The sequence below is a fragment of the Hypomesus transpacificus genome, chromosome 9 (genome assembly GCF_021917145.1).
Source record: "Hypomesus transpacificus isolate Combined female chromosome 9, fHypTra1, whole genome shotgun sequence".
In the NCBI taxonomy this organism is placed as follows: Eukaryota; Metazoa; Chordata; class Actinopteri; order Osmeriformes; family Osmeridae; genus Hypomesus; species Hypomesus transpacificus.
In genome coordinates this window covers 1,637,111-1,661,131 of record NC_061068.1, presented here as the reverse complement: position 1 = coordinate 1,661,131, position 24,021 = coordinate 1,637,111, and the positions used below count along the sequence as shown (strand labels likewise).

Below are 24,021 nucleotides of genomic sequence, written 5' to 3'. Positions count from 1 at the left end.
AGAGAAGAAACAGAGAGAGAGAAAGAGAGAGAAAGAAAGAGAGAGAAAGGGAGAGAGAGAGAGAAACAGAAGGAGAGAGAAACAGAGAGAGAAACAGAGAGAGAGAGAGAGAGAGAGAGAGAGAGAGAGAGAGAGAGAGAGAGAGAGAGAGAGAGGGAGAGAGAGAGAAAGAGAGAGAGAGAGAGAGAGAGAGAGAGAGAGAGAGAGAGAGAGAGAGAGAGAGAGAGAGAGAAAGAGAGAGAGAGAAAGAGAGAGAGAGAGTGTGTCCCCGGGGGAGTCGGTCAGTATAAACATGACACACATCTGGAGAACGGCAGATTCTTGACACGTTACAGGAACTTGTCTGGCGACCAGCATAGCGCACAGCCGTTCATCTTCCAGTCACACATACTCACACCCCTCACCCCCCCGCCCACCAGCTCCCCACCCCCATGCTTATTCACTTTTTCCACTGGGTTCCCTGGCTGTTTTTCCCCGTGGTGTTAGACAGCAGTGTCGGCTCTTCTGCTATGAGAGCCAGGAGAGATGTCTATGGCCTATGACCTGTCTCTCCAGGTAAGAGGCAGAGAATCTGGAAAGCAAGGCATCATCTAACATGCATATTATCCTATTGCAACATTAATGCGATATCTCTAAATCTTGTGGAGTTTTTTTGCGTTTGGTAGACAGGGAAAACATGTTTGTACTGTGTGTGTGTGTGTATGTGCGAAGCCCCTGTGTTGTTGCATTCTTGCACTTAACTTTAAGAGAGTGTTTGTGTGTGTTTGTGTGCATGTGTGTGAGGGTTCGTTAGGGGAGCAGAGCGAAGCATTCTTTCCATTACCCAGACCAAATCAATGCACTGAACGTTGAGCCAACAGGCCTCTCTCCTCCCCTCCATCCTCCCTCGCCTCCCTTCCCCTGTTCCTCCCCATCTCCCCCTCTCCTTCCCCACTTCCTCCTTAATACCTCCCACTCCCCATCCTCTCTGGGTGTAACAGGGGGGAAAGTGGAAAGAGCTGACCCAGGCCTGTGACAGCAGGGCTGGCCTCCATGTTGCTCTGCTCCCCTTCCTTGCATTCTCTAAAACACACGGAAACGCTCGCACACACACACAAACATTCACACACACACAAACATTCACACACACATATTCACAAATCAGTGAAACAGCCAAGCGCCTGCCAACAACCGAACCTGTCTCAAACAACAACAGCTTTGGTTCAAATGTCTGAGTGGGGCCGTTTGATGCAGTGAAACCACACAGAAATGACCGATACGCTGCTGATACGAAGTGGAAATGACAATACAACACTGGTTGTGAGTCTGTATGCTTGTCTGTCAGTTTGTCTGTCTCTCTACCCCTGAGCTGGGAGAAGACAGATGTAGTTGCGGAGGGTGCGGAGTCCAACGAGGAGCAGGAGGGCCTACTCATAGGCAAAGACAAAAGAACCTCGCATCAGCTCCTCAACTTTCTATTATCATGCTAAACACACATGCTGACGAGTTCTGTCGGAAGGCTTCGACACAATGAAGTATTATTCGCAATTCTGGAGTTATCACACTTTTAATCAGATAACTCAGTACCCAAAGCCTTATTGAAGTATATATTACGCAACGTTATTATATTCAAGGACGCACTTATGAAAGAGCTGTGACATGGCATGGCTCTCTGTTGAAATAAACAAATAATAATACTTAGCTAAGCGGGGGACAGTCCTTTCCAGAAGCAGTGTTCTCTGTTAGCCGACAGACCAGGTTTCTCAGCCTGCGAGTTTAGTCTGGAAATCGTTCTCCAGACCCCCCTTCTGTTCTGTGTATTCTACGACTAGTGACCCAGGCCACTACCAGTGCCTCCATAACCACTTAGCAGTAGTACCACATCCTCCATCAGCCTCCATTGCTAGCTAGCAGTACAGTGGTGTACATTCTCCTCACGACTAATATAGATTTAGCTAGGTGTTCCAGTATCACTACCACCATACCAAAACGAACGTCCTGTACCATAAAGCGTATCTTTCACCAAATCTCTCCTCCACAGCCAAACCTAGAACCACACAACACTGTTTATAAATTCACAATTCTTTTTATTTCTGAATCGGCTGTTTTGAAACATCATACAGCATATGAATGTGTGCACTGTATTCACAAACTCCTGGGTGTCCAAGACAAACTAATAGGAGAGAGTTCTAGAACAGTAGAATCAAAATCTACTTGAGATAAAGCTACAGCACAGGTTGGTTCTAGCATGGTACAGGTCAGTCCGGTAGAAGATCTGTCTGTAGTGTAGTAGAGGATAGTGTTAGCTGAGTGGAAGCTGGTTCTAGAACAACAGAACCCAGTGTGTGTTCTCCTCAGGACTGTATTAGCCACTCCTGTTGGGGAAGCCACAGGAGAAAGGCAGGGAATGGTGCAGACGTAGAGAGCAGGATCCAGACTGACTGAAAATCATTAAAAAAACATCATGGTCATATGGACAGAAAAAACAAGCTTGTCAGGTGGGATTTGAACAACCAATCCTGTTTATGGGAATCCAAAAATGTCCCCTTAGACCCTGATTTGTTGTTTTCCAGGTCCTGGGGCGATGTTCAGGCTTTTAAAGTCAGTGCCAGAGCTGATGTTCTACGCAGTCTCTGACACATCGTGATGCCCGGGGCTCAACACTCTCCTCAAGTTTCAGCAACTTAAGCTAGTCCTTATTTTCACTGTGAAAAAAATCTTTGCTTTACATGAATAGAAAACATGAATGTTGTCAAAGAAGTAAACGTCTCTCTAAATGTGAGACTAGAGAAAAAAAAGTTGACAAAAATATGTGTTGTAACATCTACATAGATGCAAGAACAGTTCATCTGTCTTGTCACTCGTAAGGCGTACAGTTTGATAAATTGTCTAACAAACTATCTCCCACCATAGAGCTGGGATCCTCTAGCTGTACATGTCTTTGGCCTGACATTTCCTCCAGCATTCTTTCCCAATAGCGGAGATAAACACAGTAGAAAACAGAACTCCAGCTCAGCTGTGGGTCACTTCACCCCACGAAAACATGAGAATGTGTGGAGACAACAGGCGGAGGACACGGACCCAGGGTGGAAGAGAAGAAGGCGGTTGTCATGTTGTCATGACTGTCGGTTGTCATGACTCCTGAGGATCCAGGAAAAGGAGAAATCCAGCTATATCAGTCTGCCTATGTAAAGTGCTGGGGCTGCAGGGTGAGGGGTTGAAGGAGGGACACCTTTGAGGAGGACCGTTGTATCCAGATAGACCCTTCTCTCTGCTTTGGATTGAATAATGGATTTTAGTTTTTCTAGCACGATCAGCCATAGTTTGTAGGGTCATTAGAGCGCAGCACATAAAAATTCATAGGTCAATAGGAAATTAAAGTTCCCGGGGCAAACATCAGGGGTTATTAGACACTAGATCTCTTCAGTTCTTGTCGAAAAAACGTAGTTCAGAAGTCTCGAGAACCGCCACATCATGGGTCAAAGGTCATTAGAGCACAGTGAGGGCGAGAACATGGCCAGTTTCTGGGTCAAACATCACAGGTCATAGGTTACAGTCACTCCCAGGACCAAAACTCAACTCAGGAGTCGCAGGTCACCACGTCCTGGGTCAAAGGTCACAGTTTCACGAGAGCCCAGTCCCTCTCTGGGGCTAGAGCTCAGGAGTTCTTAATCACTGCATCCTGGGTCAGTGTCAAAGGTCATAGGTGACTAGGGCACGGCGAGGTCATGGCAGGACTTGGATCGAACCTTCAGAGCCATCTTCTTGTTGTTCTTGGCCACCAGGCGGTCCAAGAAGCGGCGTGCCTTCTTGGTGATGCTCTCCTTCCTGCGGTAGACGCTGCGACGGCGCTCCACCGTCTCCTTGCTGTCCCGGCGCAGACGAATCTGACGCACCACGCCCTCGAACAGCTCGCTCACGTTGTGGTGCAGGGAGGCCGACGTCTCGATGAACTTGCAGTCAAACACCACGGCGCAGGCACGGCCCTCTGGGGGGAAACACCGGGGGGGGGGGGGGGGGGGGGGGGGGCACCGTCACGGGTGATAGTGTGTGTGGTGTGTAAGAGAGGCGTGTGTGTGTGGGGTGTGTGTGTGTGGTGTGTAAAATGTGTGCGTACCTTCCACGGCCACCTCCCTGGAGCGCACCAGGTCGCTCTTGTTGCCCACGAGGATGATGGGAATGTTGTCGGCCTGGCGGATGCGTCGGAGCTGGATCCGGAGCTCGGAGGCGCTCTCGAAGCTGGAGCGGTCCGTGATGGAGTAGACGATCACGTAGGCGTTGCCCACCTGCATGCAGTAGTCCTGAACCCACTTCTCATCTTCTTCCTGGTGCACATACACACACACACACACACATGCCAAACACACACACACATGTAAAACACACACACACACGCTTGTAAGTGTCTGAGGTCCCAAATGTCGAACCACTCCCATGAAAGATCACACAGCAGGAAGTAGAACATTCAAACATTGTGTGTGTGAGAGAGAGAGAGAGAGAGAGAGAGAGAGAGAGAGAGAGAGAGAGAGAGAGAGAGAGAGAGAGAGAGAGAGAGAGAGAGAGAGAGAGAGAGAGAGAGAGAGAGAGAGAGAGAGAGAAACAGAGAGTCAGAGAAACAGAGAGTGAGAGAAACAGAGAGAGAAACAGAGAGAAAGAGAGCCTTTTGGTCTCTAGAACTCTCTTGGTGCCCTTGTGGAGAACCTTGCCCATTCATCCAGTGAGCTGAACATGTGCGTTCAACGCTCCACTGACTAGCTGAGATCAATACTGGAGTAATTAGAGCCTGAGGCTCCAACACCCCCCACATACACACACACACACATTCACACACATACACCACACACGCACACACCACAACACAGACTGGCCAGCTCTTGCCCCACTTCAACCTTGCTCAGTCGATAGTTTGGCTGCAGACGGATCCAGCTCTGCTGGAGAGGATGAGGGGCAGACAGTGTTGTCCAGTCACACCCAGCACACACAATCATTTGGCGTGGTTTGGTTTGCTTGTTTCATTTGTTGTTGTTTATCAGTTGCTCACCTCTTTCTCAGTCTCCCAGGTATCCATGACGATGAGGGTGGTTTCCTCGCCATCCACCGTCAGGGTTCTCTCATACGTGTCCTCTGCCCATCAACCACACATCAACCACACATCAACCACACATCAACCACACATCAACCACACACCGACCACACATTGACCACACACAGACCACATCAACCACACATCAACCACACATCAACCACACATCAACCACACGTCAACCACACATCAACCACACATCAACCACACGTCAACCACACATCAACCACACGTCAACCACACGTCAACCACACGTCAACCACACATCAACCACACATCAACCACACGTCAACCACACATCAACCACACACCGACCACACATTGACCACACACAGACCACATCAACCACACATCAACCACACATCAACCACACATCAACCACACATCAACCACACGTCAACCACACATCAACCACACATCAACCACACACAGACCACATCAACCACACATCAACCACACATCAACCACACATCAACCACACATCAACCACACACAGACCACATCAACCACACATCAACCACACATCAACCACACATCAACCACACATCAACCACACATTGACCACACATCAACCACACATCGACCACATCGACCACACATCAACCACACATCAACCACACATCGACCACGCACAGACCACACACAGACCACATCAACCACACATCGACCACATCAACCACACATCAACCACACATCAACCACACATCAACCACACATCAACCACACACCGACCACACATTGACCACACATCAACCACACATCGACCACATCGGCCACACATCAACCACACACCGACCACATCGACCACACATCAACCACACATCAGCCACACATCAACCATGTTGCAACAGCCACACCACACACAAAAGAACAAACCAAATCGAAACATTAACCAAAGGAAAACAATGTTAAAGCCTCCCCACCAATTCCCAATGTGACTCATGTCAATATAAATACAATAAAGTTCAAAACCCCAAACCAACATTCAATCTTACTCTGACACAAACAGCAGTCAAACAATCAGGTTTATGGTCAATGGCATCATATTAACCTCTCCCTCACACTATAAGCTTGACTTACTAACTCTAAAACCCTGCAGGACCAGACTATGACAAAAACTTATATTTGTCATAGTTCACCAGAAGTCGACTTATTACCAAACGGCAAGTTTACACTATTGCATATGTGTATAAAGGTACACTATAGACTAGTATAAAGTATTCCCGCCCACCCAAAGAAGCACAGCCCTTTTGAAATATAGACTAACCCTAATAGCAGGACTGCCCTGTCAGATAACACCGCCCGCTATGCAGCACAGCATGGTGCCGCTGCTCCACTAGCATTCCACCAGATCAATAACTGTCTATCAATGCTTTAAGGTCAATCGCGCGTGACAGTTCCACGGACCAATATATCACCAAGTCAGGTAAAGCAAGGTCATCAGGGACAATCACGACAATAATCAGCTAGTAATTGTAATACACTGTAATCAGCAAGCCACGATAATCGATGTCATCTTGTTGTTCCTTCAGTAATTACGATGTTGCACTGTAGTTGCACCGTTGTATTATTGTAGTCGGCCTGCACTATGGTTTTATCTTTGTTCGCCGCGCCTGATGTGGTTACTTTGCGATAGTCAATCCAGACTGTTGCTTGACTGCCCTGCAAATTATTTAAGAAATATGCACTTTAGATAAAAGCTTTGTTAAATGAATAAAATGGAAATAATATCGCGAGGCCTCACTTTGACAGTCAATGTAGAGTAGGCCTACAGGCTACGCACACATCGACTGATAATAGAAAAACTTCCCCCAATGGCTTTTGCCATAATATATCAATCACAATGGATCATTCTGCAATTCCAGACTCATAACAAATCCATAAAAAGTCAACTATAGGCTGAGCAATATTGGCAGACCAACAATATACACTACACTACAAAACCTGTAAAACATCTAACAAACTAAAAGATTATGTGGTTGCGATGAAAGCCCACCTCCCAAGTGATCGTGAGCATCCTTTTCCTGAATGCCTGCGAAGATGTTTGCCAGACTGGACTTCCCAACTCCGTGGTCGCCCAGCAAAACGACGCGGTACACGCAATCCGCTCCGGAGCTTTCCGAGTCCTCCGAGTCTGACGACCAGTTCGCGCGGGAGTGCAGAGATTTGTCCCCGGGATGGTAGGAGGCAGACTGGCCGAGTGGAGGATGGCGAGGGTCGGCGGGTGGGTCCCGGTCCTTCGGCCCGGGCTGGTGTGAGGATGGGAGGGGTGTACTGGCCCTTCTCCTTAGCGTCTCCTTCCCCTCTCTCTGAGTGTTCAGGGTCATCTTAGGGAGAAGGAGAGGAACATCCCTGCAACCCACAGGAGAAAATAAATTATACATAAAATAAACTGAGGTAAACAGAGTTTAGTCATCGGTTATCGTCACAGCCCACCAAGATAGTTTTACACTTATTTAAGTCAGACTTCATTGTTAAAAGTTGTGCTTTACTTTCTAGCCTACACCTGAAGCGAGAAAAGGAAGCACCACACAGAAGCGTCGAAAATAAACTCATCAGCTGTACACTCACAACAATAGTGTCCATGTATCTTCTAGTTTTTGCCCACTTCTCTCACGTAAGAGCGCAGAACTGACTGCACAGCAAAGTTTTAGCGCATCAGCAAGCAGAGCGCCCGACCTGTCATTCTCGCGTTGTAAAGCGGCGCGCGGCCAAATGGATCAATCAGGTTTGTTGCTGTTGTATAGAAGAGCTGAGTGCGCGCTGTAACTGTACCCCCGCGGAGTCATGGCAACAGCCTGCGAGGTTCCACAACGCCGTTAAAAATTTAAGAGTGGAATCAGAGGTCTCTCTCTTCTTGTTTGTGCGCGTGTTCCAGTGTGAGGTAGAGAGAGAGAGGTAGAGGGAGAAAGAGACAGAGGGAGGGATATAGAAGAAGACAAACAGCCACAGAAGTTAGTAAGGCAATGCATGACCTGCATTGAAATATATCTCAGTACCTAGGCTACTTTATCCTACTCATTCCTACCAATATTATGGTATGCTTAACAGCGTCAACTACTTCTAAGAGACGTAAAAAGTTTTGTCACCGTGATAAACTCACCGCCGCAGTAATGGAAAGGTATTGGAGGCTGCGCGCGCCGACGTTTTCTCTTTTTTTTTTACCTTGAAGAGCAGCTTTGTGACGCGCGTTCTGCTGGCGATCTCCCCATAGGTCTATTTGTGTAGGCTATATACAGTATATATCCAAACTTCCGATATTTCCCATTCTTCCATGGTAATCTTCGATCATGACCATATGTCACGTGGAACTAAGTCATTTCCTGTTCCACGCTCTCTCTCAGAAACTGTAGTTTCACAGAGCCAAGCAAACACATCTAGTGAGTTTAACTATCAGGTAAGACTGTCAGTGTCAAGTATGGTACACACAGATATACAATTATGAACAATTAATAAAACAATTAATAAAAAGCAGGGTCAATAAAGTGTGTCACAAAGTATGATTATTTATTGAATAATTAGTGAGAGGGTCGGTGAGAGTGGTCAGGTGGTCATGACACACTGGCCGAGTGTCTGTTCACAGCACATGCCAGTTTCCTAGCAACACACACCTGTCCCCTGTTCACACGTCTAAATGGGAAGCCACTTCTCCTGGGGAATGTTAAGACACACGTCCGTGTCTGGGAGGCACCTATGGGAAGAGCACATACATGAAACACACGTGTTGACATGCAGACATACATGCCAAAACACTCAAGTCAAGGTGACAGAATCCCCCCACACACAGACATGTCAAGCAGTAGACTAGTCAAGTATGATGTAGCGGCCATTTTGGCAATTTACCAAGCCCCCCTCCTCACTATAGGGGGCATAAGGGGAAATCCTTGGGGGCTTACAGGGTACACCTGCATGTCACATACACTACGCACGGATCAAGGGAGTCAGGTGACTGAGCTGTTAGGGAATCGGATTAGTAATCAGAAGGTTGCCGGTTTGATTCCTGGCTGGGTCAAATGACATTGTGTCCTTCGGCAAGGCACTTCACCCTACTTGCCTCGGGGGAATGTCTCTGTACTTACTGTAAGTCGCTCTGGATAAGAGCGTTTGCTAAATGACTACATTTAAATGTATCAGGTACACAAACTGTACATGAGGGAGAGAGGTCAAAGGACAAGGAGATAAAGCGAGAGAGAGTGTGTGAGGCGGCGGGAAGAGAGATAGAGGCTGCGAGGAGAGAGAACATGTACAAACAGAACCACTAACTGTCCCTTTTGGTCGACTGTATCAGATCACGGAAAAAGGAAAAAACATGTCCGCTTAAAATAAACAAAGTTTTCCCCCCAAAAGCGAAGGCAGACATGAACAGAGTGAGAAGAAGCAGTCGTCTGCAGACGGGTGGTTTATCAGCACGTAGAGGGATGGCTTTAACACTGTCCATTCTGCTTGGCTGTCCCACAGCCTAAACTCCTGTATCTGACCACAGCATTGTCCAATCCTATCTGCGCATGTCACCTCCTCTCTGTACAGAGCAGAGACCAGGTATCACCCCCCCAGTTGTTAAGGATTCAATGTGGATCGTTCAAATCCCACCTGTTAGTCAACTAAACAGAACCTCGTTTATCTACAAAACAGCTGACGAGCAGATAAACCAGATCAGGGCGAATCAGTGCTAAAGGTGTTTGGCTAAGATAGCAGACACCACACATGTCCCCATCTCTCTATCCTATTGGATACACAGGTAGACCGGACGCTGTCCTATTGGACAGCTCGTGTCATCTTGTTTCCTGTGGTCCTATTGGACGGACAGCGAGCCTGATCTTGTTTTGGAACCTAGTGCGGAAACAGGGAACCGGAGCCTCTGATGAATGTTTAATGACGGGCTGCTTTTCCATGGGCCCAGCGCCACACATCACTTCATGTATCTTTAAGGAGCTCCATGTCTTTTCCACCCCGCCGTTACACCACACTGGGCACACTCACCTCCCGTCTCCTCAGGGGACAGATGAATGGAAGCTGATTTCCCGAGATGCCTAACAGGAACCCTCAAAACGCTCAATCATCCTGCCCACATGACTCACCTTGACCCTCCGGTCTCTCACCTTGACCTTTGACCCACCTTGTTGGTCACACTGAACCCTAACGGACCTGTCTTCCAGCCTGGCCATCGATCCACCTGTCTGTCACTTTGACCCCGACCCATCCCTCTCATCTTAACCCTTGACCCACCTGGCTGTCACCTTGACCCCTGACCCACCGGACTGTCACCTTGACCTCGGACCATTGACCCACCTGTCTGCTGAGGGGAAGAGGTGTGGGAAGAGGAGCCGCCTGCTGGAGGGGGAGTGCTGGAGCTCCTGGACACTCTGGAGCAGGCTGGAGGTGGAGCTCTCCAGCAGGGCTATCTCCTGGAGGAGAGAGGAGAGGGGAGGGGAGGGGAGGGGAGGGGAGGGGAGGGGAGGGGAGAGGAGAGGAGAGGAGAGGAGAGGAGAGGAGAGGAGAGGAGAGGAGAGGAGAGGAGAGGGGAGGGGAGGGGAGAGGAGAGGAGAGGAGAGGAGAGGAGAGGAGAGGAGAGGAGAGGAGAGGAGAGGAGAGGAGAGGAGAGGAGAGGAGAGGAGAGGAGAGGAGAGGAGAGGAGAGGAGAGGAGAGGAGAGGAGAGGAGAGGAGAGGAGAGGACAGACTTTATGAGCTTGTAGGCCCAGGTAAAAACTTTTGAACTTTTCGTTTTTATGAGCATGGCGTCTTACAAAGAATAAAGACAGGAGATGATAAGCTACAGTCCTACCTGTTTGTGTATTTCTAACTCTTTCTTCATGGTGGAGTTGTGAGTGGCCATCACTTTGACCACAGAGGGAACATTAAGCATGTGCTTCTGCAACAGAGAGAGCAGAGATCAGTACAGTCTGGGATCGCTGTTGATCACAAACACAGCTAGCAGCAGAACCAGCTCTAACTAGGTCAGTATGGGTCGCTGGTCAGACCGGACCAGTGAGACCAGCGTCGGGGGAACTCCTACCTTGGCTACAGCCCTCAGCACCTCGTCCTCGCTGCGTTTGGTTTGCCCCTGCAGGTTCTGCATCTCCGTCTGACACAGCACACTCACGTCTTCCTGTTCGTCCTGTGTTAGCCATGTTAGCACAACGTGAACGTAGCCCTCCCTTCACAGAGCCTACTAACATGGAGCATAGGCTACTCATCTCCTCACCGCACCACCAACAACCAACACTCCACGGACATACCTTAGCCAGCCCCCCCATCACCCCCACCCCCCTCCCCAACATAGCCTACCCCCAATCTTCAGCCCATGCCTCCCATCTCCAACATAACCTACTTGCAACCAAACTACCCTAGAAATCCACCCGCAACCTAACCTACCCCCACCGTTAAACCATACCCCCCTTCCTCCCGCCTCATCACACCCCACCTCCCCCCACACACACTCCCCCAACACACACACTCCCCCAACACACACACACTCCCCCAACACACACACACTCCCCCAACACCTCCCCTCTACCAGAAGGGGGACTAGAGGCTGGGGACTGAGGCCCTCATTTACTAACATTGCGACCGCAGTTTACTGTAATCTGCGCCTTTGCCAAACCGCAAAATAGCGCACGGTGTATTTCTGCATTTTGCGTGGTATTTATCAAACCAGATCTTCATCGGGCAATCAGCGCCCATAAGTGTTAATTAGCGCGCCGTTGAAAGACGGGAAAAATCGCCTGCATGTTACTGCCCCCATGGGTGATTCTAGGAAAAGAAGAAAAAAAGTTCAGCGAACAGGAGCTAGAGTGCGCTGTCTTTGTAAATACGGTTTTATGTCTTTACCCGCTATTTCACGCCTGAAATGGGCACAATCCTGTTAGTAAATGAGGCCCTGAAAGTGTTGTTTAAACGGTTTCCATGGAGACCTGCTGGGCGTCCTTGAGCTTGATGATCTCTCTCTTCATGTCGGCGATGAGCAGAGCCTTCACTGGGTACTCCTTGTCCTTGTACGTCTTCAGAGTGTGCAGCTCTGCTTGGGCCCTCAGCAGCTTACTCTTCACTCCTGTCAGCTGATTCTGGAGACCTGCACACACACACACACACACACACACACACGGTACACACGGTACACACACACACAAAGTGCACACAAATACCTCCATGAATGGGAGCACACACATGACAAACACACACACACACATGACAAACACACTAGCTCACAAGTGAGCGCACAAGCGTTAGCACACACGTCTGTGAGTGGTCTCTGACCTTGTAAGAGTGCGTTGCCATGGTTCTCCACGTCCCTCAGCTCTCCCTGTGCCTGGCTGATCTGACTGTGGCTCCAGCCGTTAAACGCAGCTATGGAACTCTGGGAGCCAGGGACACAGCGCAGACACATCGTCACAGGGCTCACTGACTGTTTCTATTTTAAATCTCATTGTCTGCCGGATTAGTCTAAATCTGAAACTTGGTGACTAACCGTCTGACAGTTACAACGTAAACTTTGTGGCTAGCTAAATCACAATGCTTGCTGAACATTTCAGAGCTCTCAGACTGTTATGAACTTGGTTACTTGGCTGACTGTTATAAGATAAACCTGTGACTGTTACGGCCTGTAGCGGGATCTTATCAATGTGTTCACCCCAAGTTTCTCGTAGCGGATCAGGAGGTCTTGTGCGCTGGTTACTGATTGGCTGTCGATGTTCCGTATGTGTGACGCGGCGAGGGCATTGCTGAGCTGCAGGGTGGAGCAGTGTTTCTCCAGCTCTTCAATAGCCCTCTGACGAGCACAGATCAACATCTGTCGCCACGGAAACAGATACCACAAACTTACAGTTACCATGGCGACGTAAAGTACATGACAACCTTCATTACGCACTCCAAGACAAGATGACGCAACCTTGGCTTAAACCATAAAAATTTCTTTGATTGTCTATATAGAATATCCTTCTGGAAAAGAAAGTCTTAAAGTAGAGCCAGTATGACAACAATACTGGGATATGTACTGAAATAGTGAGGTCCCTGTCTGTTTCTCTCTAAGAATAACTTGTCTGTCTGACCCCCAGGTTTATAGTCAGCCTGTCTTATCCTCATCGTTCTGAATATTCTGTCCCAAACTTTGGATGGGAGGAGACAGTCTCCAGGGTTTATGAATGATAGCCTAAGTTTCCTCCTAGAGGTTATGACAGCTTGTCCCACCATTAGTATTTTGAATAACCTTTCTCACTCTGAAATACCTGCTTGTTACCTTGAGGGTTTTGATATTGTCTTTCCTCCTCAAAGAGGCTGGGTCGAGCTGGTCTACAGCGCCACTCCTCCGGCGCCAAGACCGGCCGGAGGGCAGGGTCTCCGACTCCTTGAAGCCTGCGGCAGGTCGGGTCTTCTGCCTGGGTTTGCCTGGTGACATAAGAGCTGCATGTCCTTAATTCAGCAATTTGCAACGAGGTTCTGAACTCTCTTCTCTGTGTGTGTGTGTGTGTGTGTGTGTGTGTGTGTGTGTGTGTGTGTGTGTGTGTGTGTGTGTGTGTGTGTGGTGGTGGTACTAGTGTTTGGCTAAGCTGGTTTGTCAGTAGCCAGGAGGAGGTGTTGTGTGTGTGTTGGGAGTGGTGCTCTTGCTGTCCTTACCCTCAATGACTTTTTCCTGAGGGGGTTTGGTGATGTGGGGGCGGGGGTGCAAGACCTCCCACGGAGCATCTCTCTGGTCTTTTGAGGCATCCCTGTCCTTGCCGCGACGCTCCCACTTGCTGTAGTCCTGACAACACGCACAAGCAAAGTCAAGTACCGAAATGTCATCTCTTTTCCTCTGTAAGAACAGACTGCTTAACTTACCACTTTCTTAAGATCTTTCAGAGACTTTACCACATTGTTTGGTAATGCAGTCATTGTCCGTCAAGAGAAAGCCGAGGGCGTCAAAAAAGCTAACTTCTCCAAAGGAACATTTTAGCACAACGATTTATTTTTGGTATTGAAAAATACCTTACTGACCGTAAAAACTACTAAATTATCCATGTCTTTCAAAGTAATGAAAAGTTTAAAAGTTTCACGAAACGATTGTTCATACTTCGTAACTTCTGAATGGTCTGTTATCCATGGCAACCAGTCCCTACCAACGCGGTAAGAAAAGCGGTTAGAGACGACTGCCATCTAATGGCATGTGCTCGGTGTAGCATAGGCCTACGACATGAAAATCGGGATTCTTGATTCATGACCAACTGTTACTAGAATAACGAGCTAGCTTGTTTGGAAAAGTATTATTCTTTGATGGAACATCTTTCCAACTTTTTAAATAATGTCGGGAGAATAGTCCAGTTCACTGAGACTGAGAAGTAGCCTACTCTAATGAATAACTTGACAACGTAGGCTACCCAAACGCTGACAGGTACGGTAATCTCACGCCGAACTTTTGATCAAACTTGAGAGCCTTGTATATAAAAAAATGTTTATGTAAAACGTTGACATATGACAATGTTCCCAAGCCAAACAAACGGAAATGAAATTCCTCACTGGTATTGCAATAAGTCTTTAATGTGATTGAATTCAAATAGATTATCCCTGTACAATCCTCATATGAAACTGTTCAGTAGCCTTTACAGATAATCAAAGCACCATTGTTAATTGAAAAATAATTAAAAAAAAAGGAGATGTGTGTACAATTATATTCTCAGAAAAAGTTAAAAATTCTTCAGTGATGAGTCATGGATTCAAATACATGCAATTAATTTTTGAATTAAAAATATGCTCAGCAATATGTACCATATGTCACTTTTGTTATCCAAGTATACAGTCTTTACACTCCATATTCTAATAAATAACATTTGTCAAAACAACAGAGAATAAAACGTTTTCAGTTAGATTTTTGTAACTTACATTGATGAAAACAGCTTTGCAACAACTAGGCCTACAGCACATCACCTAACCCCAACCTAAAGACTAGTTATGAAAATGATAGTAAAGTGTAAGATTCTTTACATCAACACTTACAGAATACAGAAAGATAACTTGGATGTTGACCAACAAGGCACCATGTTGTTTAGCTGCAAGTTAGATATTCAGGAACACGAGGAACCGTTGTTGAGCGTTGAGTGTCGTACAGAAGAGAGTCTTTAAGACTCCGCTCCCGTCACATCCCGGCCTTCTCAGAAGCAATGTCACAGACAGTTCTCCACACAGGACATCCACACCGGACGTCTATCGGCGTCGGCTCGAGAGGGAGGGCGCGTGGGCGTGTGTTCAGGCGGTGTTGTTGTTGATGTCCATCCGTCCCACCAGCTCGCTGACCAGGGCCTGCAGTGTCTGGGAGCGTAGCTTGCTGACTTCCAGGACGCTCTCGTGGTCCACGCACTCGGGGTCGTCGTAGCACTTCACCACCTTGTTGGTGATCAGAGACAGTCCGAACACACGCATGCCACAGTGGCTGGCTACTAGCACCTCGGGAGCTGTGCTCATCCCTGAGAGAGACAGAGAAAGAGAGAGAGAGAGAGAGAGAGAGAGAGAGAAGAAAGAGAGAGAGAGGGAGAGAGAGAGAAAGAGAGAGGGAGAGAGAGAGAGAGACAGAGAGAGGGAGGGAGGGAGGGAGAGGGTTCAACCCTGTGGGTGTGTTTGTGTGTGTGTTTGGTGTATGCATGTCCTAGTGTGTGTGTGTGTATGTACTTGTGCGTGTGTGCATGCATGTGTGTGTATGTCCGTGCATGTGTGTGTGTGTCTGTCTCACCCACGGCATCGACCCCTAGTCTGTGCAGAAGGCGTGCCTCTGCGATGCTCTCGAAGTTTGGGCCTCCCACCATGCAGTACACCCCCTCCTGGATGTACTGGGACACCCCCATGGTCTTACTGATGTCCTGCGCCAGCCGGCGGAGCTCCCGGTCATACACACCAGACATGGGCGGGAACCGGGGGCCGAACCTACTCACACACACACACGCACAAACACAAACATATCAGCCTGGTCCCAGTCAAGTCACTTGTCAGTTCTTTAAGCCAGTCGAGGAGCTCAGAGGTCATGAGGGGTCATGAGGGGTCAGGGGTCAGGCTCACTTGTCATCGTTGGGTCCGTTGAGGGGGTTGAGCCCAGCCAGTCCAGGGAAGTTGATGTGGTCTTTGATGATCATGATGTCACCCGTGTTGTAGCTGTCTGCCAGCGACCCCGCTGCATTGGTCACAATCAGAGTCTCCACCCCCAACAGCTTGAACACCCTGACAGGAAAGGTGGTCTGGAGGAGGGAGAGGGAGGGAGGGTCTGTATGAATTGATCCAGTGACAGGCTCCTGATCCTGCCTGAAGTGAGATGTTGGGCTGACCCCCGTGCGAGGTTAGCCTCCTGTTGGGCTCTTAGCTGGGTGTTCAGGAGAGTGGAGACAATAGCCTGCATTGATCTACCATGACATTAGAGCTCACATGTGACTGGAAACAACGTGACTATGGAAACACACTGACTCTGGTGCTTATACACGCACACACGTACGCACACACGTACGCACACACGTACGCACACACCTACGCACACACCTAGGCACACACGTACGCACACACCTACGCACACACGTACGCACACACGTACGCACACACGCCGAACAAAGACAGACATACTAGGAGCTACAGGAAGTTCTGTTTTGGAGAACAAGCTTCCCTGGCACAGTTCCAGCAGGTCTGTCTGTGGGTGTGTGTGGTGTGTGTGTGGTGTGTGTGGGGTGTGTGTGGTGTGTGTGTGTGGTGTGTGTGTGGTGTGGTGTGTGTGTGGGGTGTGTGTGTGGGTGGTGTGTGTGGGGTGTGTGTGGTGTGTGTGGTGTGTGTGTGGTGTGGTGTGTGTGTGGTGTGTGTGCGGTGTGTGTGCGGTGTGTGTGTGGTGTGTGTGTGGGTGGTGTGTGTCTCAACACTGACCTTGCTGAGGGAGTGTCCCTCGTACATGTGAAAACGGCCTTGCATGCAAACACACGTCTTCCCCTTCAGCTCCCCAAACACCAGTCTGCCTGCATGACCCTGCACTGCGCACACACACACACACACAGAGATAAGGAGATGCACAGATAAACAGTTATCAAAATGCAGAAACAGTATCCCACCTTTGATAATTATTATTCCTTAAATACGTCACTCCCTCTCTCCTTTCCTCTCTCCATCCCTCTCTTCCTCCCTCTCTTCCTCCCTTCCTGTGTCTGTCTTTACTTACACTCCTTCCTCCGTTCCCAACCTTTTCCACTTGGCGGCACATTTGCATAGATCAAATATTTTTGTGGACCCCCAACCACACATCCATTCACTTCAATCCCTTTAAAAAAAAAATCACCCATACCCTCAAAACTTGTATTCCTTTTTTTCAAATATTTTTTTTCAACCTCTCTAATCTTTTTCCTCCATACACACCTCCCTCAATTCCTCTCTCCATACTTTCATCTTTCCCTCTTCCTCACCATAACACAATCCACCATCACTCCATCCCTCCATCCCTCCATCCCTCCATCCCTCCATCCCTCCATCCCTCTCTCCCTCCATCCCACCATCCCTCCATCCCTCCATCCCTCCATCCCTCCATCCCTCTCTCCCTCCATCCCTCCATCTCTCCATCCCTCCATCCCTCTCTCCCTCCATCCCTCCATCCCTCTCTCCGTCCATCCCTGCCTCTATCTCACCGGTGCTCTGGGGGAATCCAGGGATGTCGGCGTAGGGGAAGGAGTCCTGGCACTTGAGCCCGTCAGCGAGCATGCCCAGTCCAGAGCCACAGATGATCGCTACCTTGGGCCGGTGCTGTGTCTGGGACAGCAGCCAATCAGCTGTCTTCTGGTAGTCGTCATGGCTACCAAGCAGAGAGATAACACAGGCAATTCTGTCATGTACTGACTCTTGACAACCTGGTGATGTTGTGAATAGGACTGGAACCACCAACGTCTTGACTGAAAGAACAGACTAACTATGTACCGATAGACAAAACAGTCTTAGAGCATGAGTAGGGATGAATACAACCTTTCGAATGTGAAGAAATCTGAGCCTATTCTGATCTGCCTGGTTATTTTCCAAGTGAGAATGGCACCATGACTATCGCTTTACCAAAAATAATTCTCTAAATTGCAGGGTAAATGTCTGACTGACTGAACTGACTTGAATCCCAGACAAGGCAAGCAACATTAGTCAGTATTGATAATACTGCTTTTATCACAATCACAGGCTATTGTCTTCCATTTGACAGCCTGGTTAGACAGATATTTAGCACAATTAGTTGCAGATTTTTACTCTCATACAGAGTCTATCTACCTCTTACTCAGATGGCTGAGAGGTTAGGGAATCGGGCTAGTAATCAGAAGGTTGCCGGTTTGATTCCTGGCTGTGCAAAATGACGTTGTGTCCTTGGGCAAGGCACTTCACCCTACTTGCCTCGGGGAGAATGTCCCTGTACTTACTGTAAGTTGCTCTGGATAAGAGCATCGACTAAATGTAAATGTCTGCTTGTCTATCATTTTTTATATTATTTAAAATAGATTGTTGCCTTGATAGGCAATATTTAAAACACTGATAAAAACCCAAATGTACATACACAAAACTAAAAACAACTGAAGGTTGAGCAAAACAACAGAATCCGAAGAAATTAGGACTATTGACTATAAAACTATTGGCTGTTCCTAAGGTTACGGGTGACTGCCACATACTTTGCTGCTGAGGGTAAGCTGTTGAGCATTTCTTCTTACAAGTAGGTCACATTTTAGAACAAGAATAACACTGTGAATGTGTCCATCTCCTGTAGATCCTCTCCTTCTCTCCCCATCTCCCCCTCTGTTCCTCTCCGAATCCCTCCCTCTCTCCTCCTCCCCCAGCCTCAGTCTCTCTCCCTGTAATAACCTTGACTGTAACAAACCTGTGATAGTAAAGGTGTAGAATGCGTACCGAGGCAGAGAGCAGGACAGAAGGAAAAACAACAATCCTCTTCACACATGGAGTACCCAACAGAACATAAACAGCCTGTCTCAACATCATAAACCAGCCGCCAAACAGCTCTCTACGACGCTTGGTTGAACAATAACACCAAGCAAACGCCACATAGTCACAAGATGTTGCAGTGTGCCTTCGTCAGGGAGAAAGGACCCAGGGGATGAGGAAGAGGAGGCCGGGGAAGGAGGGACTCACCTGATCTGGTCCTTGCTATGCATGGTGAGGATGAGGTCTCTTCAGGTCTGTTACAGGAGAGGTTAAGGCTGGAGTGTGTGGTGAGTCACAGATTAACTTGTGGGACCACAGCGCATGTGTGTGTGTATGTGTGAGAAAGAAGGTTGCGTGCGAACGTGTTTATTCTTTCCCAGGAGTTAAATAGTCTCTCAGTGTCTCCTGTGCAGTCACATGCACCCTGATTGGTTACAACCACTCTATTGAATTGGCACTGACCAATGAACAGCGCTATTGTAGAGGAGTGGCCATGGTCGGCAAAGGGAGTGACTGGAGTTCTCATCTGAAGACACGCCTTCTGAAGAACTTATTGGGTTCAGATATAGGCATATACGAAAGGTGTGAATTAACGCAGCTCATTTAGTGTCAATTCTCAATCAAATTTGCTTTCTGATTTGTTGAGGCAGTTTTTGTCTATACCCAAATATACCCTATACGCCAATACAACCTTTTGAGGCCAGGTACCAAAAGTGGATGACAGTCAGTGCAAGAACTTCCTGTCAGTAAAGCCTTCTGCTTTGTGTACGTGTGTGTACATGTGTGTGCACATCTGTATGTGTGTATCTGCATCACTTACATTTACATTACATTTAGTCATTTAGCAGACGCTCTTATCCAGAGCGACTTACAGTAAGTACAGGGACATTCCCCCTGAGACAAGTGCCTTGCCTTGCCCAAGGACACAACGTCATTTGGCACGACGGGGAATCGATCTGGCAACCTTCTGATTACTAGCCCGACTCCCTCACCGCTCAGCCATCTGACTTACCCTTCAGATCCCTTCCTTCACGTGCCCAGAGTCCAGAGGGACCTTTTGATCCAAGATGTAATGAGACTCAGTCTCCAGCCCATCACAGCTTCTCAAATCCAAACCATGAGACTGACCCATGCTCTTCAATTCCAGAACCTCACAAGGTCAATATAGCCTCTGTCTGTCTGCTCCCTTTAGACATCCATCAGGTACCAGCTAAATCAATTACGCCAGTGGTTATACTATTTTAAAATCCTCAATTTGACCTTTGATATTACTGGATATGATATGTACCTTTTATAAAAATCAGAAGATTTAACATACTATATCACATGTATAAACTTGATCACAATCTACAGGTCATCCCCCCCCAAGCATGTGCTTGGGCATTTGTCCAGATTGTTGAACCAATAGAAATGCCTCAGTGTGTTGAAGACCGGCTCTGCTCTGGGTGGGCAGTGAGAAGAATCAGGAGGCTGGGTGAGGAGTGTCCTGAAACCAACCCAGATCTCCACCATAGCTCATTGTGTTGTACAACAATGACCCGTTGGTGGGTTTACATCCATGGAAGGACCAATTACAATCATTACAAATATTCCTTTGTGTTGCGGCATTATTAGTTATTCCTTAATAGTCTTTAGCCTGCGCAGTGTTTCAGTGTGTCAGATTATGTGAACCAAATATAGAGACAGGCAGGCAGGCAGGCAGGCAGAGACAGGCAGGCAGTCAGACAGAAAGAGACAGACAGGCAGGCAGTCAGTCAGAGACAGACAGACAGACAGACAGACAGACAGACAGACAGACAGACAGACAGACAGACAGACAGACAGACAGACAGACAGGAAGGCAGGAAGGCAGGAAGGCCTGTTTTTGTTTTGATGATAAACTGGAACTTTCTGTCCTGATATGCTTAAAATGCCAAATACAACACAGTCTGATTTCACATAACCTTTTACTTTCCCTCCACTAGCTCACTCTCCCTCTTCCTTAACTTTTCTTTCTTTCTTTTTCTGTTTTCCTTTCAGTCTCCTCCTGTCTTACTCTCCATATCTCTGTTATGACTGAAGGGGAGGACACTGTTCACATTCCAACCTTTTTCCTGTGTGTGTGTGTGTGTGTGTGTGTTTGTGTGAATACTGTGTGTGTGGGTGTGTGAATAGTGTTTGTAAATTGTGTGCGTGTGTGTCTTGGTGTATACTGTGTGTGTGTGTGTGTGTGCGTGTGTGTCTTGGTGTATACTGTGTGTGTGTGTGTGTGTGTGTGTGTGTGTGTGTGTGTGTGTGTGTGTGTGTGTGTGTGTGTGTGTAACCAGGATCATGTGAAACGAGGCCAGGCTGGAAGCCTAATGAGCAGGGCATGCAGCCACTCCAGGGCTTTAATAATGTATTATGAAACTGCTGCTGTGCACGGGCCCAGCTAAGCTGCTGCATGTGAGAGGCTCGTGACTGAGGGAGAAGGCTAAGAGAGGCTGGGGGTCTGGGCTGAGGGGAGGGAGGGGAGGCGAGAGGCTGGGGGTCTGGGCTGAGGAGAGGGAGAGGAGAGGGAGGGAGGGAGAGGCTTGGAAACGAAGGCTGGGGATATGAAGTCAAGAGGCTGGCGAGGAAGTTAGAGGCCGGGTCTTAAACGGGTTACTCTCACTTTGCATTCCTCCTGTGTGTGTGTGTGTGTTTGAGGGAGGTGCTGTGTGTATGTGCGTGTGTGTGCGTGGAAGGAGGATGTGTGTGTGTGGGACAGTGGGATGGTCAGTGATTGGTCATGTGGAATGAGAACACCGTAAATTGGAGACACGGTGCATGTGCTGAGGAGCTTGTGACTGACTGCTCTGTGGTGTGAGTGTGTGTGTGTGTGTGAGCGAGTGTGGTTGTGTGTGTGTGTGTGTGGTTGTGTGTGTGTGTGTGTGTTTGTGTGAGAAAGAGACAGATAGAAAGAATGTGTCTGTAAGAATGTGTGTGTGTGTGTGTTTATCTCTTCCTCTCCTGTCTGTCTGTGGTATGGAGCCATTGAAAGAGTTCCCTCTAGTGTCCATGAAATGCAAACACCCCTCAGCTCAGCAGGGTCTCCATGACGACATGATCACACCTGTACACACCTACAGGTGACCTTCAGACACTAAGCTGTATACCTTTGATTTAGGTCTTCGTGTACGTTTCGAATGACATTAACGGGTTAATTCGTATCTAAAGTACATGTGAAATACATCAATATTTAATTCAGAGCTCAAATCAGTGTTATGTAATGTTCTCACTATGTTACTTACAGCTACAACTAAGGAAAATCGGACTGAAAAGATTTTACTAAAGATTGTAAAGCACCTTGAGCTGCAATTCCTGTATGAAATGTGCTATATAAATAAAGTCTTACTTACTTACTTACTACTTACTTACTTACTTACTTACTTACTTACTGTACATCAAGTCACCTTAAGGTCACTGGCTGTAGTAGCCTTGTCTGACCACCAAGGGGCAGCAGAGGTCAACAAAGGCTTTGTGGCAGCAGAGCACATGGTAGCCAGGGTCATTGTTTGTGAGGTCAGACAGAGTTAGATTGCCACTCCCTACCTAACCGCCTCCACTGCACCAGCCTTCTGCAAGACCTCTGCAATCTGTAAACGTAAGATGACGCTGTTGGTTTGATGCCAGTAGCAGCGCTACGTGAACAGAGAGGTGATGTCTAAGTGTTGGTCATCGTTGCAGGCTGATTGCAGCTCGTTACGCCATGATAACAGTCGGTCCACGCCTGTTGATGTTGCAGACGGCAGCACAGCTATTGCCGGGAATTGCATCTGATGGAGTACAGTAGAGAGGGAGGAGAGGGGGAGAGGGGAAGACTGTCTGGCTGTTGTGTCATCCTCCTTTTAACACTGGTGAGGTAGGTGAGGGTGGGGTTGGAGGGTGGGGGGGGGGGGGGGGGGGGGGGGGTAGAGGAGGGCAGGGACTAGAAATAGAATTTCACTTTCTGAATATCCCACTGTTTCAATCCTCTCCTTTCTCTGTCCACCTGTCGCTGGCTTTTCTCAAGTCAACCTTATAACTTCTTTTCTCCAACTCCAGTCTTTCTTCTCCCTCTGCCTCTCATTCCCTCCCCCCTTTAGAATCCTCCTCCCCCCTCCTCCTCCGCCCTTCCCACTCCTCCTCCTACTTCACTCTTTTCTCCTCGTCTCAATTTAAACTTCGGCCTCCTCCACGCCATCACTTTCTCATCTCTCTGCTCTCCAGGCCTCTCCTCCTCCCTCCTGTGTACTCCTCTTCTCCTCCTGTCACTCTCTTCCTTCCTCACCTCCCCTTTTCCTCAGTCTTCTCTCTCCTTCATGCTTTCCTCCCATCTCTCTTTCCTCCTCATCTTCTTCACCCATTCCCCCTCTTTTCAACGTTGTCTTCTTCTCCGTTTCCACCCCTCCCGTCTCCTCCAGGCCCCAAGTCTCCTCCTCTCATCTTCACATCCAATCGTCATGGTTTCCTTCCAGTCGGGTCTATGATGTTGGTGTGATTAGGTCTGAGTTGCGTCATGCTGGTTGTTCTCTGTCTTCCCAGTGGTAGCTCCTAACAAAACAATAAAACCAACTTTCTGACTCGTCTTCATCTGTCAGGGCTGGTGATGCCAGAGGAAGATTAGACATCTGACCCTGGTGTCCCACCCTGGATTGAATTATCATGCAGACATCCTGCATTACAAACTGTTTCATCACGGCTCCCTTTCCATTCCCAAGATTGCGTGTTCCATATGTGCGTGTTTGTGAGTCCCTTTCCCAAGCTTGCATGTTCTGTCTCAGTGTGTGTGTGTGTGTCTGTGTGGAAAGGTTTAGATTCCATTTAATTTGTGTTGCGTTTGCGTGCCTGGTGTAAATGGTAGGCCATGGTTGAGTCAGAGTCCTTGGCCTCTGATTTCATCACATTTGTTATGAACAGCAGAAAGCCATGAAGGCATGTAAACCCCATCATCCATATGTTATAAAGAGAACCTGTAGTGACTCAATCACTGCCAGTCCGCTGGGCAGATATCTCCAGGCCTCATTCTGCTTTAACAGAAGGCTTTTTTTTCAGAGCTCCTTCACACTAGAATAGCTGATGGTAACTT

General features: G+C 48.1%; 3 protein-coding genes across 9 annotated transcripts; all 3 read right to left on the bottom strand.

Moving 5' to 3' along the window:
• Positions 1-2,077: 2,077 nt before the first annotated feature.
• rem1 (RAS (RAD and GEM)-like GTP-binding 1) lies at positions 2,078-8,346 on the bottom strand. Of its 7 annotated transcripts, none has more exons than XM_047026400.1 (6): positions 8,166-8,248; positions 7,634-7,915; positions 7,059-7,414; positions 5,021-5,103; positions 4,097-4,304; positions 2,078-3,967 (listed from the first exon to the last, which is right to left on the bottom strand). In XM_047026400.1, exons 3-6 carry the CDS (start codon positions 7,387-7,389, stop codon positions 3,690-3,692), a joined length of 900 nt encoding a protein of 299 aa, XP_046882356.1. In that variant the 5' UTR covers positions 7,390-7,414; positions 7,634-7,915; positions 8,166-8,248; the 3' UTR covers positions 2,078-3,689. The 7 variants fall into 7 exon arrangements, with proteins under 7 accessions (XP_046882356.1, XP_046882357.1, XP_046882358.1 ...); XM_047026401.1 differs by having other exon boundaries at positions 8,152-8,190; XM_047026402.1 differs by having other exon boundaries at positions 7,634-7,918; positions 8,152-8,166.
• A 9-nt stretch (positions 8,347-8,355) lies between these two features.
• Positions 8,356-14,131, bottom strand: c9h20orf96 (chromosome 9 C20orf96 homolog). Its single transcript, XM_047026397.1, has 11 exons — positions 13,878-14,131; positions 13,674-13,800; positions 13,297-13,445; positions 12,691-12,849; positions 12,318-12,417; positions 11,975-12,132; positions 11,077-11,178; positions 10,846-10,932; positions 10,352-10,467; positions 8,674-8,753; positions 8,356-8,409 (listed from the first exon to the last, which is right to left on the bottom strand). The coding sequence occupies exons 1-10, from the start codon at positions 13,929-13,931 to the stop codon at positions 8,693-8,695; spliced, it is 1,113 nt and encodes a 370-aa protein (XP_046882353.1). The 5' UTR covers positions 13,932-14,131; the 3' UTR covers positions 8,356-8,409; positions 8,674-8,692.
• A 448-nt stretch (positions 14,132-14,579) lies between these two features.
• Positions 14,580-19,296, bottom strand: pnp4a (purine nucleoside phosphorylase 4a). The gene is made up of 6 exons (XM_047025536.1): positions 19,161-19,296; positions 17,675-17,838; positions 16,926-17,029; positions 16,083-16,258; positions 15,760-15,950; positions 14,580-15,496 (listed from the first exon to the last, which is right to left on the bottom strand). Exons 1-6 carry the CDS (start codon positions 19,181-19,183, stop codon positions 15,279-15,281), a joined length of 876 nt encoding a protein of 291 aa, XP_046881492.1. The 5' UTR covers positions 19,184-19,296; the 3' UTR covers positions 14,580-15,278.
• Positions 19,297-24,021: the final 4,725 nt, after the last annotated feature.